Here is a 14,744-nt window from a genome sequence, read left to right on the forward strand (position 1 = left end):
AAACTGTATGTGTAAATATACTTGAAAATTAGTTTGGGCTCAAGTTATGCTAAAATGCTTATTTATATGTGAATTTAAGGTGTGCACAAGTAATCCAGGAAATGGAGCTTAATGCTATATTGCATGAGCTTAATGTGACATAAGCTCATGAGACATTACAGACAACCTAGCAGATAAGAACAATTCCTCTCTAATCAGTTTCCCACCTTTCTTATGGCTTTGTCATATATGAAAGTGATTGTGAGTTTTGCAAGTTTATTCTCCCTTTTGTCTAACAGTTCAAATGCAATCAGTAAAACTGTTCCTTTTTAGAGCTCAGAAGTTTGCGTAGACAAACATAACAAGCAGTAAATTTGCATGTGCATTTATTACAAAATCACAAGGCCTTAGGTTAAATCTTATACAATGATACCGTGATGCAGGGAAATGTATGAAATGTATATTCTGCTTTATAAGTCAAGATAGCATCCATAAGGAAAATAAAGAGTAAACACTGGTTAATTGGATTTTTTAGCAATAGAAGACAAAACCATGTGTGGCACGTTTATAACAGAATTACTGTTTATAGTACTATACTAAAAAAGGTTCAGTATGAACAGCACCACAATTCTTGTAAAAGTTAAAATGCCTTTATTGCTCAAGTGTCGGGCAGTACCGCAACATTTCAGGCCTCATTTTGGCCCTTTTTCAAAAAGGGCCGAATGAGGCATGAAACGTTGCGGTAATGCCCGACACTGAGCAATAAAGGCATTTTAACTTTTACAAGAATTGTGGTGCTGTTCATACTGAACCTTTGCTGTATTTGCTGGTGGGAAGTGGCCACTGGAGAACCTGCACCCATATAAAGTAAGAAGATTTAACAAAGTTGTGCTGACTATTTTGACTACATATAGTAATATACTATACACACAAATAAATACCAACAACAACAACTTATGGGTCTCAATAGATTACTGAACTTTTTACCTAAAGAAATGCAGTAACATGTAACAATGCATAACAAGGCCGGAACACTTACATTCAAAAATACTTTTATTGTAACAGCTTATCAATATAGAAGCAATAGGCACTAGTCAGATATTAGCAGCTGTAATAGTTGCATCACCTTTCTGCAGTGGCTATAACGGAGAGATTGCTACACAACAAGTACTTCAAACAGCACAGATGCAGACTGCTTAATTGCATTGCTTAGACCTTTTTATAAAGTGCTAACATATCCGACACCAGTGTAATTTGGGAGGGAGAACACAAATTATACAGAACAAAAAGAAAATAATAAATAAAGGACAACTTTACTACTGATTGAATTGAGGCCAGGAATAGAAAAAAGACTGAAATATATATTACAACGAGCAAAACAAGCATTTGCTTATTTGACCAGTGATTATGTACGCAGGAAGGTCTGCCTTGCATTATGCTTTTCTGCTGTCTGAAACACAGAGTGCCTCTTATTTATTGGAGTAGCTTGACTTTGTGGTTGGGCAATGCCATGTATTGTTATTTTTGAGCATGGAAATATCTTTATATTTTAAAGAGAATTACTTTTTTTTGTATTCATTTCTGCTTTTTTAATAGTAAAACTTTTTAAAATGCCATACGTATAAAACACATATGCATTGTGCTTGTTGAGTGAGATAGAGATGAATGGATTTATTGATTGTATATATAGTACAATAATATATAATCTGATATTTTATTTTAGTGAGAATTATTAAGTACTGCGTAAGCGGGTGTCAGTATAAATTATACTTGCTGAAACCAAAGGGGCAGACATTCATACATAGTAATGAGTGCAGAAGTAAGAGGCATCTTCCTTTTAGACATAATCAGAAATGGCAAGTGAATTGGAAAAGCAACCTTGAAAGACACAGGGATACCTTTGATGATAGCAATGTTAATGTAAAGCTATCTGCCTAAGGGGGAGAGTTACAGAGAGTGTTCTAGCAAAAAGTGAAATGAATGTAGCTGTAGTTTTAGGATTGATTTCTGGAGTGGAAACTACTATATCTTTTACAAAGGCAAGTCAGTGGCTTATAAAAACTGAATAAACAAGTGATGAGAACATGTATTAAAGGGAAAGTGAGAATAAGAGTCATGATAAAACAGTTGGATCAAAGCAAAGTTACCAACATGTTAATGGACTGTAAACAACATGGAGGAGTAGTACAAAAATTATTATTTAAGTTAATCCAACGGAAAGTAACAGGTTATTGATTTTAAAACAAAAATACGATTTATGTAACTGCCATTGACTTCTATGTGACCTCGACAAGTTTGAGATTGAGAGTATTTTTGAATTGGGATATGTAGCTGTTTTGGGTTATAATTGTTTTACTCGAAAAATTTGTGTTCCCCTTTAAAACCTAGACCATATAAATCTGAGGTTTAATAAATGGGCCCCAAAATGTTGAACCAGATAACCTAGAGGCTTTACAAGCTCACCCTGTCTAGGATACAAAACAACTCTTGCTCACTGAGCCTTATAGGAAGCTAAAGTTTCCAGTTAGTTTTAGAGTTTTGAAACAGATTCAAAGCTAATTGCAAAGCAAGCTATAATAGGTCAACATTTGCATAGGGCTCTGCAAGGTTGGAACTTGACTTATATAAATATGGCTCTTCCCTTATTTATTCAGATTAGATGATAAAAGATTGCAATAGCATATTTTGGCCAAAATGTTCCAGAAAGTGAATTCATTTTTTTTGTGGGGAGGAAACTTTACAGAAGTAGGGATATCCGGCACTCAGAGACAGCCAATGACTAAGTACCCCTGTAGGTATGAAACGCGAAGGGCATATGGAGATGCAAATTTATTTTTAACTTTGATTAATAAAGACTTTTTTTAAACTATATTTTGGCCCTGTGGATTCTTCTGAGTGCCAGATAGCCATACTCTTCGTTGCATATTCTGGTTTGCCACTCCCTAAAGCTGGTGGTCTGGGGCTGGAGCACCTGGACCACATCAACTATCTGGTGAGTAATTTACATTTATGTTCTGGAGCACCTTGTTCTCTTATTATTATGAGAACATTTCACAGACAAACTCAAAAGTATATGCTGAGTACAGCATAAACTGTAACAGGATGAGTAATAATATGCAGGTATTCCTTTTTGGCATAGCGAAAGGAAGCCAAGAAAATGCTTTGAAAAAGATTTGCTAATGAGTGCTAGCTCCTAGTTTTTACTTATCAAGTAGTACCAAGTTAGAGATGGAAACACAGAATCATTATAGGCGGTCACCTTTCTGTTTCTCACTATGACAACAATAGGTTACCTTCATCTCATTGCCCTTAATTATGTCTTTTCAGCTAGAGGATCTCATATATATTGATTTCTATCAATTTATAATTTGAATATATAATTTGTTTCATACAAACATTTCTCACCCCAATCCTGTTTTTAAGCAAACATTTGTAACCAGTATCTCAACATATAATTAAAAGAGAATTTGTAAGTGGGCTTTTATCATACACATTTTGAGAAATCGTTTGTAAAATAGTTTGCAGCAGGTGGAGGATTGTATGGCGTTGTTTCAAATGGGAATAGTAGTATCCAGGAAATCTGGACCCAACAGTGATTAAAAATGCTTCACTTTTATGGTAAGTGGAAAGTAATAAAGGAAATTAAAATGTGCACACAATCAACCACACCTTTTTTAGTTCATGATCCTCTGCTCATGTCCACTTTTCTGGATAACATGTAATCATTGTTAGAAATGTATTATTTAAAGATTGAATAGATAAATTAATTTGTTTAAAAAAATGAATGCAAGGCTCATATATTTTTTGTTGCCTTTCTGTAAAGCAATAAGTAATGCATGCTACCATTGGGCTTTTTCCTTGAGTGAAGAAGACTTTTAGCACATACTTTTATACTTAAAGTTAAAAGTTGTGGCTATTTATTCCACATATATTTTAAAATGGATTCTTAGGAGAGAGTGTGTATTTTTTTGCAATAACTATTTTAATCTTCTCTAAACCTTGTAATGGACATATTTATAGTTTGCATCGTGTTGATCTAGCTTTCATCTACGCTGTATATAAATACTGTACCACTTTTTCAAAACACAATAATCGATATTGTGTGACTCCAGCTTTGCCTTCATGCAACCACAATGTGAAATACCTTGACTATAAATTGGGTTTTTCTGGCAGTTCTTGGTGCTCTGAGAAAGATCATTCAAAGCGAACAGAAAAATGTAAAAATTGCTGTTGGCTTTCAAGGTGACAATTGTAGAGCTATAGTGCCTTTGGGAATTATTTTCTTCTAGTTGCTAGCAGTGCCAGTTTCTACTATTTTGCTTTCTTCCATTGCATTTCCTTTATAGTGCAATTCATTACAGGTGAGGACTGAGTCTGCTGAAAAGCTTTGACAGTAAGTTCTTCTGAAAACACGTTAAAAATATATAGAAATGGCTGCTGAGCAAATTATTTTTTTTACTCATAGGTTCTACAGCGTACTGAAGAGTATGTTCCCTGTTTATGTAGCAGTTTTTCTTTGTTCTGTTTTAATGTAAATGTAATATTTTGAAATATTTATTTTAGCTAACAAGTATTGTTCCTTACTATCCATAGTTGTTAATAATTGTTACAGACAATGTCTTACAAATGCATATCCAAATATTGATTTTCACCAAGCAATTATTATTGAGAATGGCAAATGACCAAGCGTTATTTTCTCAATGTTGTCTTATGTAGGTCGCTTGTATGCAGCTTATCAATGCTCTTGTAACTTCTCCTGATGATTTGGACTTCAGGCTTCATATCAGAAATGAATTCATGCGCAGTGGATTGAAAGAGATATTGCCAGTAAGTGCCCTGTAGCCATGTTTTTTTGCATTAATATTCAGATTCGTAGGCAACTGTGTGGAAAATCTGTCTACTGATTTTATATTCTTTTTATAATATGATTTCATTAGAATGAAATCTATGTACTGTAAATCAAATACACTCTAGACTACTAGTGGTATAGGAAAACTAATTTCTCTAAACCAACTTTCACTTTGTGTAGTTTCTTTGCTTTTGTCATTGGCTTATCCAAAGTTTCAGAAACCTATCACAGATGGGGAAAAAATAATCTAATATTATTTTTATATTTAATGTTTACATTCAATACATATTTCATTATTTTGATCTTAAACACATATTTCCTAGACTGGCAGATCTGGTTATTTGACAAATAACAAATGACATGGGGATATTCTCAAATGCTTCTGTGCTACCATCTAAAGATCAGATTTTCAAACAAGCCTGGTCAAAATGTACTTGGTCATGAGCAAATCTTACAACCATCACATGTATGTACACACTCAACACTGAGACAGCTCCATTTTTCATGACAAATGAGCATATTGGCCAACCAAATTGGTGATTAGGCAACAAAATGATAGAGGTATATGTTATTATTAACATTTTACATATAATATATATACCTGACTTTTTCAAAATCACTTGATAAATTATTTTGCTTTTGTTTGCCCTCTTAAAAGGTTTAAAATGCATGGGTTCACCTATAAATGAAATAATTAGCATTTGTTAGCATACTGTATTTTAATAATTTTATCTAAAAATCCTAGAAAATGACTGCCTTTTTATAGCTTATTAATGACATAAAAAAGCAGTATGACTATCAAATTAATTATATTTGTGAGAATCTTTATATAGGCCTTAAAGGATAACTAAAGCTTAACAAGGAAATTACCTAGAAATACTTAATATTAGGGGTCCTTTAGTGCTTTTTTTGTTTTGTTTTTTTATCACTTGTGCCCCCTGCCTGCTACATTCTGCACAAAGTGCTGGATGAGAGCAGCATCAGGACACATGTCCTGCCACTACCGACCTAGTGCAAGGTGCATGGGTGGGGATGCTTACGTGCCTCCCCAGTTTGATTCTTTTGGATCCTGCGCTGACTAACACAGTGTTTTTTGCAGTTTGCACCATGTGTTCAGCTTCACAAATGAGTAATATTATGTTTTGGGCTTCTTTACTAGAAAAAAGTGACCAGAACAGTTTAGTAGTGAAGTTCAGTAGATACTCATCTTATTTCCTGATTCTTTACAGGACATGCTCTCGGTTGTTTATGCTTGGGGACTGAATCTCAATGGGCTATAGATTCTCATTACTTGGCAGCTTGAAAACTAGAGCATTCTGCATCTTAATTTAATAATCAGCCCTGTAGCATCAACTTCTATGACAGATGACGTCATTGCTTAAGGGTTTCCAACAACTTGTAAGCTTTGCAAATAGCACATTGAGTATGTCAGTGACACTCAAAAGATGGCTTAACAAAATTCAAAAGGGTGGGCTCCTGTGGATGGGTTGAAGGACCTATAGCATTTCTCTTATAGGGCTGCTAGACCTCTTCCATAATAATAGTAGCTTCTTTGCATGCTTTAGTTCTCCTTTAAGGGCAATGGTATGCGGGATGATTCTGTTTTGTTGCCTTGATGGTTTGCAGCTTGGCAAACAGATTACACACATCAAATTCCCATTTATGATATATATATTGGCATTTATGTTTGTCAAGCATATACAGTATAGTATGTTTAATTATTTGAAGTCCTCACTTGTCCCTGCATTCCCCAGTCCTGGTTTCACTACCACATGCATACACTTGCTCGCTGTGGCCAATTTATCAGTTGCTAGTTAGCATGGGTTAACTTATATCCAGTGCTGACAGATGTGCCATTGGCACACACATACAGGTCCAGATAAATATTTGATGCTGAAATTGACTGTCTGATCTACTTATTTGGCTGGTTAGTCTTTTCACTCTTTAATATTTGATTTTTGTGATTCATGTACAGCAACTGAGGCATGTAAAGAATGACGCCTTGGATATACAGCTGAGGGTGTTTGAGGAACACAAAGAAGAAGATATGATCGAATTTTCTCACCGGCTTGATGACATACGATCTGAAATGGAATATCCTTGCCAAGTAGTTTTAACATGGAACATATATAATTGTATAAAGGGCATTTTTATCTAATGCATGATTAAAATAAGTTCTTGCGTTGCTGAGACATTTTATTCGGAAATCCTTTCATATTACATATTACGTTAAAATGCATCTGCTATGCTCTAATCTGTTGGACCAGAATGCTTAGTTTAGATTCTCTGCCTTCACTTTTACTCCAGTCATTCATATACTTTTAATGGGTTTATATTATTTTTAAATACACATCAGTCAACTTTATGTTTAGTCTTAAGCTTTGCACTTAATTGTCACTCTTGTTGTAGACCATCCTTGTGTGGTTCTATTTTCAACTAGCCCTAAGTTCCCTTAAATCCACTATCTCTATTGGAGCCCAGTTCATATTTTATTTATATTTAACCCTTCCTCCTTCGATTTCATTCTTCTAATATGTTTGTTCAGTTTCCTTAATCATAGCACTGATGTTAGTGATGTCTTCAATATCGTTTGGAATTCTGTAAAAGACACAAATGCAGAAGTATATTTCCTTTCCATTCTTCAGCATCTCCTTCTAATTCGCAATGATTATTTTGCAAAGTAAGTAATTACTGTTGGTTTGGCATATAATGTAGCATCACTGCCATTCTTTTTCACTTCCGTTTTTACCACTCCGTTCGTACAGGCTAGGTGTTAACCGTTAATACTACAATCCAACTGTATTATATATTATACAAATATGTTTGTATGTATAGACACATGCATAAATACAAACAGGTGTGTGCGTGCGCGCACACGCACATGCACACGCACACACACACACACACACACACACACACACCTTCCTGTGGGCAGCACCCTTCCTGTGCACCATTTTTGATCTTTTACAATGTTGCTATTTCTAATTACTACTAAATTACTACTAATTTCTTGTAATTTCAGACCACAATATTTTAAAATAATTGAAGAGTCCATATCCCAGATCGTTCTGCATCGAAGTGGCATCGACCCTGATTTTACCTACAGGAAAAGATTAGATGTAGATTTTAGCTACCTTCTTGGTTGGTATTTCAAATGTCTAGAAATGCCATTGTATTACTGAAGAAACTTGTTTTGCTGATAATTTCCTTTTTCTTTATAGATGTATGTATTGACAAAGCAAAAACTGAGGAATTTGAAGAAAGATTTTTTGAAATGAACAAGAAAGTGAGTAATTTTGGTTAATGTGGCCTTGTTGGTTTACTGTTGCTTAGTACAATGATGAAATAAAAAAAAAAGTAAGTCATACTACGTGGAAATCTCTCTCACAGAACATTGTGGCATTCCTCGAAGAACCATACTCCAAGTATAGAATTTACCATTGACAACCACACTCTTGCCTCTATGATCCTAGCATAGCATTTATGCAGCACTGTATCAAAATTTTTGGCAAAATCCAAGTAGTACTGAAACCCCCAGCAGATGCCAAATTTGCAGGCTTATACTTTCCAGGTTGAGAATCAGCTTTCCCCCAATATGAGGTAACATACCAGATGATAGAGAGCCTGACAATTAAGATGTTGCCTTGCTAAAACTGCTAAAAATGTTTTTAGACCCTGGGACCTTGTTTACATTAACTTTGTAATGAAACTGGTAAAATTACACTGGTTTAATAGGCTGTGCAAATTAAAACATTTTTCAATATAGATAGATTCAATATAGATAGCCAAAAATGTAATCTATATAGGCTGGAGTGAACCGAGGTCTAAGCTAATGGCCACAACACTAATTTCTCTTTTGCAGCTCTCTAACCTGTTACTAGTTGGTAAACAATCAGTGACTTTAAGGGAGTCCATATGGGACATAACTGTTCAGTGAGTTTGCTTTTGAATCTGACCTCCGTGCTAAGGATCAAAATGAAACAAAATGAATGGTTATGTCCCATGTGACCCCTCTTTGTGAGGTTCAACTATTAAAAGTTGAGTTTGTACAAAGGAATACAACACCAAGTCATTGTTTTATTATATAAATGGTGCATATTGATTTTTTATGATATTAATTATATCTTGATATGAAGAATAGGTGCTGATTAGAGCCCATGTGCAGACCAGTTTCACTGTGTACTGGCTCATTAATACAGACTGGTAACTGTAAAAGCTAATGTGAAAAGCTGTACAACAAGTGTTTAAACCTCATGCAATTTTTTTGCTCTCTGTGTTTTAAAATAATCTTGTGTGAATCCTTAAACAACTCTATTTCTTACTGGTGGATCACAAGAATATTCCCTAATCTAAATATGAAGTTGGGTTAGTATATGATGCACTGCAATCCAGTACATCTCCTTATTTGGAACTAAAATTAGATACCCTGTCCATGCTGTTTATTGATAATATCAATGTTGCTATTTGTCACGTTTTAATAGCAGACCTGAAAACTTCACCCAGTGCAGTATACTTAATTGGTTGCTTAACTGAGAGGAAGCATTTTATTTTAGTACACTGATTTGAAGAAACTATTATTTTCCAGGAATACTTTAAATTGGAATGATAATTAAATAGAAATCTATAAACCAACATGCCTCCAAAACTGTACCTAGTACCAATCAGATTTTACGAGCCATTGCCTGTTTGGTTCAGTCCTACGAAATAAGCACAGTGTGTGTTCTTTGTCTTTTTCAGTTTTTTCAAATCCCATGAATCTTCTGAACTCCGCAGGATATTTCTTTTCTCACCAGAGATTCAGTAAAGCACAATCTCTTCATTATTAGAGATTTATTTTTTTGCAATGCTTCTTTCTTTTGTGTTTGATTAAATATAGTTGAATTATTTAGACTGCCATAGAAAGACATATGAGGCTTTTTTTGCTTTATGACTCTATTTGGAAATGTGTTGTTGGTAAACTATACAGTGGAGGCTATTAAAATGGTGGTCCTTGAGTTCCTTTCTTGCCAAATACAATTTGAGTGACTTTGGACCTGGCACTTTTAAGAGCATCCAGTACTGCAATTAACAAGCCTCACGAAAGTATGCTACAGTATGTATAAAATAGAACAAAAATAATTAAATCAAATGCCTCTATAACACTTTAGAACACTTTAATATATTCTGATATGTTCATTTTTATTTAAAAAAAAAAAACATTTTAGTTATTGCATCTAACTCTAATTCTACACTTTAGACTAGTGTTTTTTTGTCATTTTCATTTTTAGGGTCCCCATAAGCTGATAATAAGGTTATAGATATATGAATACTAATGCTTATCAGCCCTTACCAGGATGCCATATTGCCCTGGATATCTAGCACAGCGGAAAATCGGTCATCTGGCCTTCAGTATGAAAACAGGGGAGTATTTATGAGGGTAAATAGTTATTCTGCCTTTTGGATAAGCCAACCCCTTGTCAGGGCCTGAAGGCACAATTTGGAGTGCGGACCAAGGAGGAAGCCAATAGGCAAACACAGTTCGCGGTACAATGGATTAGGCAGAAGAATTGTCAGTTCAGGCAAAGGTCGGTCCAGGCAGCAAGGTTTCGGGGTCGAGGTTTCAGGCAAAGGTCAGTCCAGGCAGCGAAGGATCAAGGTCAAGGTTTCAGGCAAAGGTCGAGAATCAAGAATCAATCATACGAAAACACCCAGGAACTCTAGATAGAAGAACCTATACTCGGGCACTGAGAGAACCTTCTGGTGACCTTAAATAGGTGGATTTTCGCGCCAAAACGCGCTAGGTGACGTCACAGGATGTGCGTCATAATATGCGCCAGAATATGCGCCAGCGTCTAAGGATGCACCAGCGTTAATACGATGCGTAAAAACACCAGCGTAAATACGCTGCGTAAAAACGCCAGCGCTACGCCGGCGTCTGACGGCCGCCGCCATCTTGGACGCGCCGAGGACGTCTTACACCCCTTTCCCAAACAACACTTTTTGCCCTACTACAGGGGCCAGCCTAGGGAATTGCTGCTATAGACATGCTAGAAGTAAAATAGATTATCCTCAAAAGGCATCTTAAAAAGGGGTTCTAAACATGTTTGCAGTTGACATACTTTATTTATTTATATATGCATTTTTAGATGGCTAATATCAGGCTTGTAGATCAACTCTGTGTCTGCAACCCTAGGGTTAACTGAATACAGGAAGAGTGGAAAGTGCATAGACCACAGATCTATTTTTGCCTTTTATAAAAAATGTATGGTTGCTCCTCAGGCTATTACACACGTGGTTGTAATATTTGCATTACCATATACTTAGTGCAAAATGTTGTATTTTTTTTACAAGTTAAACCAGGCAAAAGTCAATAGTATAAAAAGGTTTTTTGTATTGTTCGTAATCAGTTCTTTAAAACCTTTTCTCTGGAGACTGTTCTGAAGATATTGGGAACTGTACTTAAGCATTTGGGGGCCTAAAATATGAACTATACAGATAATACAGGGAATAAATTAGCTTTAATTAAACCTGCTATAAATTAAATTTTGTACATTTTAAATTTTTTTTTTTTTTAGTATGAAGAAGAATTTACAATTCGTCAAGAGGCCCAGTCCCAACTGCAGAAAAATGAAGAAAAAATCAATGAACTTCAAACAGAATTACAGGCTTTTAAATCTCAGGTAATGGGCCATGTTAAATGAATCTATTGAATATAAGAACATGACTGTTGAAACAAATTCCACTTAATACCTGTCAGACAAGGATGGGGGTTGCTGTTTTTCCAGCCTCCTCTGTCCTTTGTTTACCTTTAATTATACATTTGTTATCCACGTTAAGATTTAATATGAGTTATTAATTAGCAGTGTAGCCAGGTGATCCTTCTGTGTCTTGTTTATTAAACGTATTTTGAGTGTAGTGTCACATTTATCATAAGTAATTAACCACATAGGGTAGGAAATCTTCAGCTTTAAGATTTGGCATTCATCACTAATCTTTGTCTGAGTACAGGAAATTATTCCTTCAGCTATTTATTTTGTTTAAACCTTCAGTACTTGGTAGCCTGCAGCGAAAGATAACCTGCAGCTGAAATAGAATGTTTCTGATAATTTTTCAATTTATAAAAAGTAAACAGATTGAAACATGACAAAACCTGTGATTTTCCAAGCAGATCTGTAATTTGGCAACTTGAACAGTTATAGATGCAAAATTAAGAGGAAGTGATTTAGAAGGAGGTCTTTTGCGTTAGTGGATCCAGAAGTAATAGCTGGGAAAAATACATCGCTTTAGAAAATTTGATGAACAGCAACAAGTGCAGCAACGGCAAAGGACTGCAGGATCTGCTTTGTAACCCCCACTTACATACTGCTTATTAGCCCTCTATTTAAAACAAACCAGAACTCATTTTTGATACATGACTTAGTACTAACCACTGTAATGCTATTATATACAGATAGTTAAGGGTTTTATGGTGCATTTTAGCATAGTGTGACTCAGCATGGTACAAGGTGTTGCAAAAAACTGTAAAAAAATCTGTATCATACTGCTGAGACAGCTGAATGAATAAATTGTGTTCCATCTATAGTGACTATTTATTAGTCATACTGACATATTAGGGGAAGATGTAAAAAAACAAGCATGCATGTTTCTTGGGGGAAATTTACACTTCAGCATATGACCAATATCTTCCCAACCCTTCTAAATTTTCTAAATGCACTTTTTACATAAATGCACAACCTTCTTCACACTGCAACTTCAGCAATTGTTGCTGAATAAAGAGTTGGCTTGTTTCTATGCCACAAACAGTCAACCTTGCTCTTTGTCAAGGAACAGTCGACTAAAGCTCTCTGCAACAGGCTATATTCTTTCTTTCTTTCTTTCTTTCTTCCTTCCTTCCTTCCTTCCTTCCTTCCTTCCTTCCTTCCTTCCTTCCTTCCTTCCTTCCTTCCTTCCTTCCATTTCTGTTTATGGTATAAGGGCAATGGCACATCTGGTTATTATTGGGCAAATGCCCCTTTTTGCATTTTGGCACAACTGTCATTGCCAGCAAAATGAAGTGCTTGGGGGATATAGAGAGTACTGATGCTGCCTTTTAGCCAAAAAAATAAATAAAAAATAGTGGGAAATGTGTGTTAGTGCCCTAGGGGATTCTCAACACTGAAATCTATTGATAACATTAATTTGTTTTCAGTATTCCACTTTATGTTAGCAGTTTGTGGCACCTTTAGCTTGGTACAGTTATGTAAAAAAATATTTGCTAGTTTGACAAAGAGTGTTTTAAAATGAAATGTGTTGAGTGTTGTTATACAACATTTTCTTAAATAGCTGCTTTTTACAGTTTTGCAAAGAATACTCTCTTGAGAGTTGCATTTTTGAATTGTTTATAAGTGTTCTTCTCAGTCTGTCAGTTCTTTAATAGTCTGTTACCGCTTAAGTGGAAATTCTTACAATATTTGTTGTTGACTTTAAATGAATTATTGAATTTTGAAGAATGTTTTCTTTTAGTATGGTGTAACGCCAGGGACTATGCCAGGAAATGCTGCAAGCAATATCACATCTTCCAGTGTTCCTAAACCTCCTCCAGCTCCACCATGTGGACTTGCCCCACCGCCGCCACCTCCACCGCCTCCACCTCCACCGCCTCCATTGTTTGGAAGTGCACCACCTGCACCCCCTCCACCTGGGTTTCTTAATGGGAAGCTTCCTCCTCCAATGCTAATTCTTCCATTTGGCTTGAAACCTAAAAAAGAATTCAAACCAGAAGTTGTGATGAAAAGACTTAATTGGCAAAAGGTAATTTTATAGCAAGTTTTAAGTTTATTATTAACTCCTATTATTTTTGGTCTAAACTATTTATTTTTTACTAAATAAAAACCATGCAGGAAAATACCATTAACATTGACAAGATAACAAGCACATTTTTTGAGCCTTTAGTTTTCTTGTGGAAATCATATATTCCATGTATGAGGAATACATATATTAATTGCAAGTAATGAAATATTGTGATCTTAGAGGCATGTGTGCTAACATTGGAGATAAATATCTCCAGGGAGATGTATCCATCAATCAGATCTTTGCTTTTGTTTTCTAACTTGTAGGTGACTTTAAATCCAGTTGCTGATTGGTTGCCATTTATCTCCAATGTTAGTAAACATAAGGCCCCTAATATGACAAAGGGGAGCAAATCCACCACTAACCCGAATATTATTCAATTAATTACTTTAAAGTGGGGTCATGCATGGCAATTGAACATGAAGGTCTTGTTAATGTAAGATATATATGATGTGCTACATTGATAAATTTGTGGGCCGAGTGGACTTGAATTCCTATATATTGGATGCAGCCCGCCATGCTCAAAGTTAGCATTTGAATGCATAACAATTATTATATTTTTCATATTGTGGATACATTTTCTACAAGCATAAAATATTACACTCTAGTGCTATATGTCTAAACTATTATGAATTCAAAATTTAATGTAATTTTAGATGTATGTATCTATGGCATTTTGGTCCACACACAAGGTATGTTTCTCATGTTTTCCCTGTAAATGATATTGATTCGTTTGGTATTCTTTCTGTGAATGATATTGATTTGTTTGGTTATTTTGCATTCTAATTGTGGCTATATGTGCACAGTATAAAGGGTCTAATGTATAATTAGACATAAAAAAAATTCTTAGAGAGGAGAGTAAAATATAAATTAGATCTGTTTGCGGTTTTTAAATTCAGCATAGACACCCCCTATACCTGTAACTAATGTCTTTTATCAACACTGCTTTAAGCAGATTAGAATTTCTCTTTGACAGCAGACATTTGTCATAAGCAATGTTGTTTTAAAAAAGTCAAGTCTGCTAGCTGTAAAAATTGGTAACTGCTAAAGTATGTTTATGCACTACCAGAAAATGGGATTTTAAATATCACAGTGTTATTATGTGAAC

At 35.1% G+C, this 14,744-nt stretch overlaps 1 protein-coding gene across 5 annotated transcripts in view; it reads left to right on the plus strand.

Annotated features, from left to right (window-relative positions):
• diaph3.L (diaphanous related formin 3 L homeolog) overlaps positions 1-14,744 on the plus strand; it is a 302,953-nt gene that overhangs the window by 126,906 nt on the left and 161,303 nt on the right. For all 5 annotated transcript variants that reach the window (XM_018247296.2, XM_018247297.2, XM_018247299.2 and 2 more), the window contains 7 exons: positions 4,696-4,806; positions 6,804-6,922; positions 7,392-7,508; positions 7,851-7,969; positions 8,050-8,114; positions 11,383-11,487; positions 13,310-13,597. In XM_018247296.2, the coding sequence (XP_018102785.1) occupies positions 4,696-4,806; positions 6,804-6,922; positions 7,392-7,508; positions 7,851-7,969; positions 8,050-8,114; positions 11,383-11,487; positions 13,310-13,597 (924 nt within the window). The remainder of the gene's footprint in view (positions 1-4,695; positions 4,807-6,803; positions 6,923-7,391; positions 7,509-7,850; positions 7,970-8,049; positions 8,115-11,382; positions 11,488-13,309; positions 13,598-14,744) is intronic.

The sequence above is a fragment of the Xenopus laevis genome, chromosome 2L (genome assembly GCF_017654675.1).
Source record: "Xenopus laevis strain J_2021 chromosome 2L, Xenopus_laevis_v10.1, whole genome shotgun sequence".
Classification (NCBI taxonomy): Eukaryota; Metazoa; Chordata; class Amphibia; order Anura; family Pipidae; genus Xenopus; species Xenopus laevis.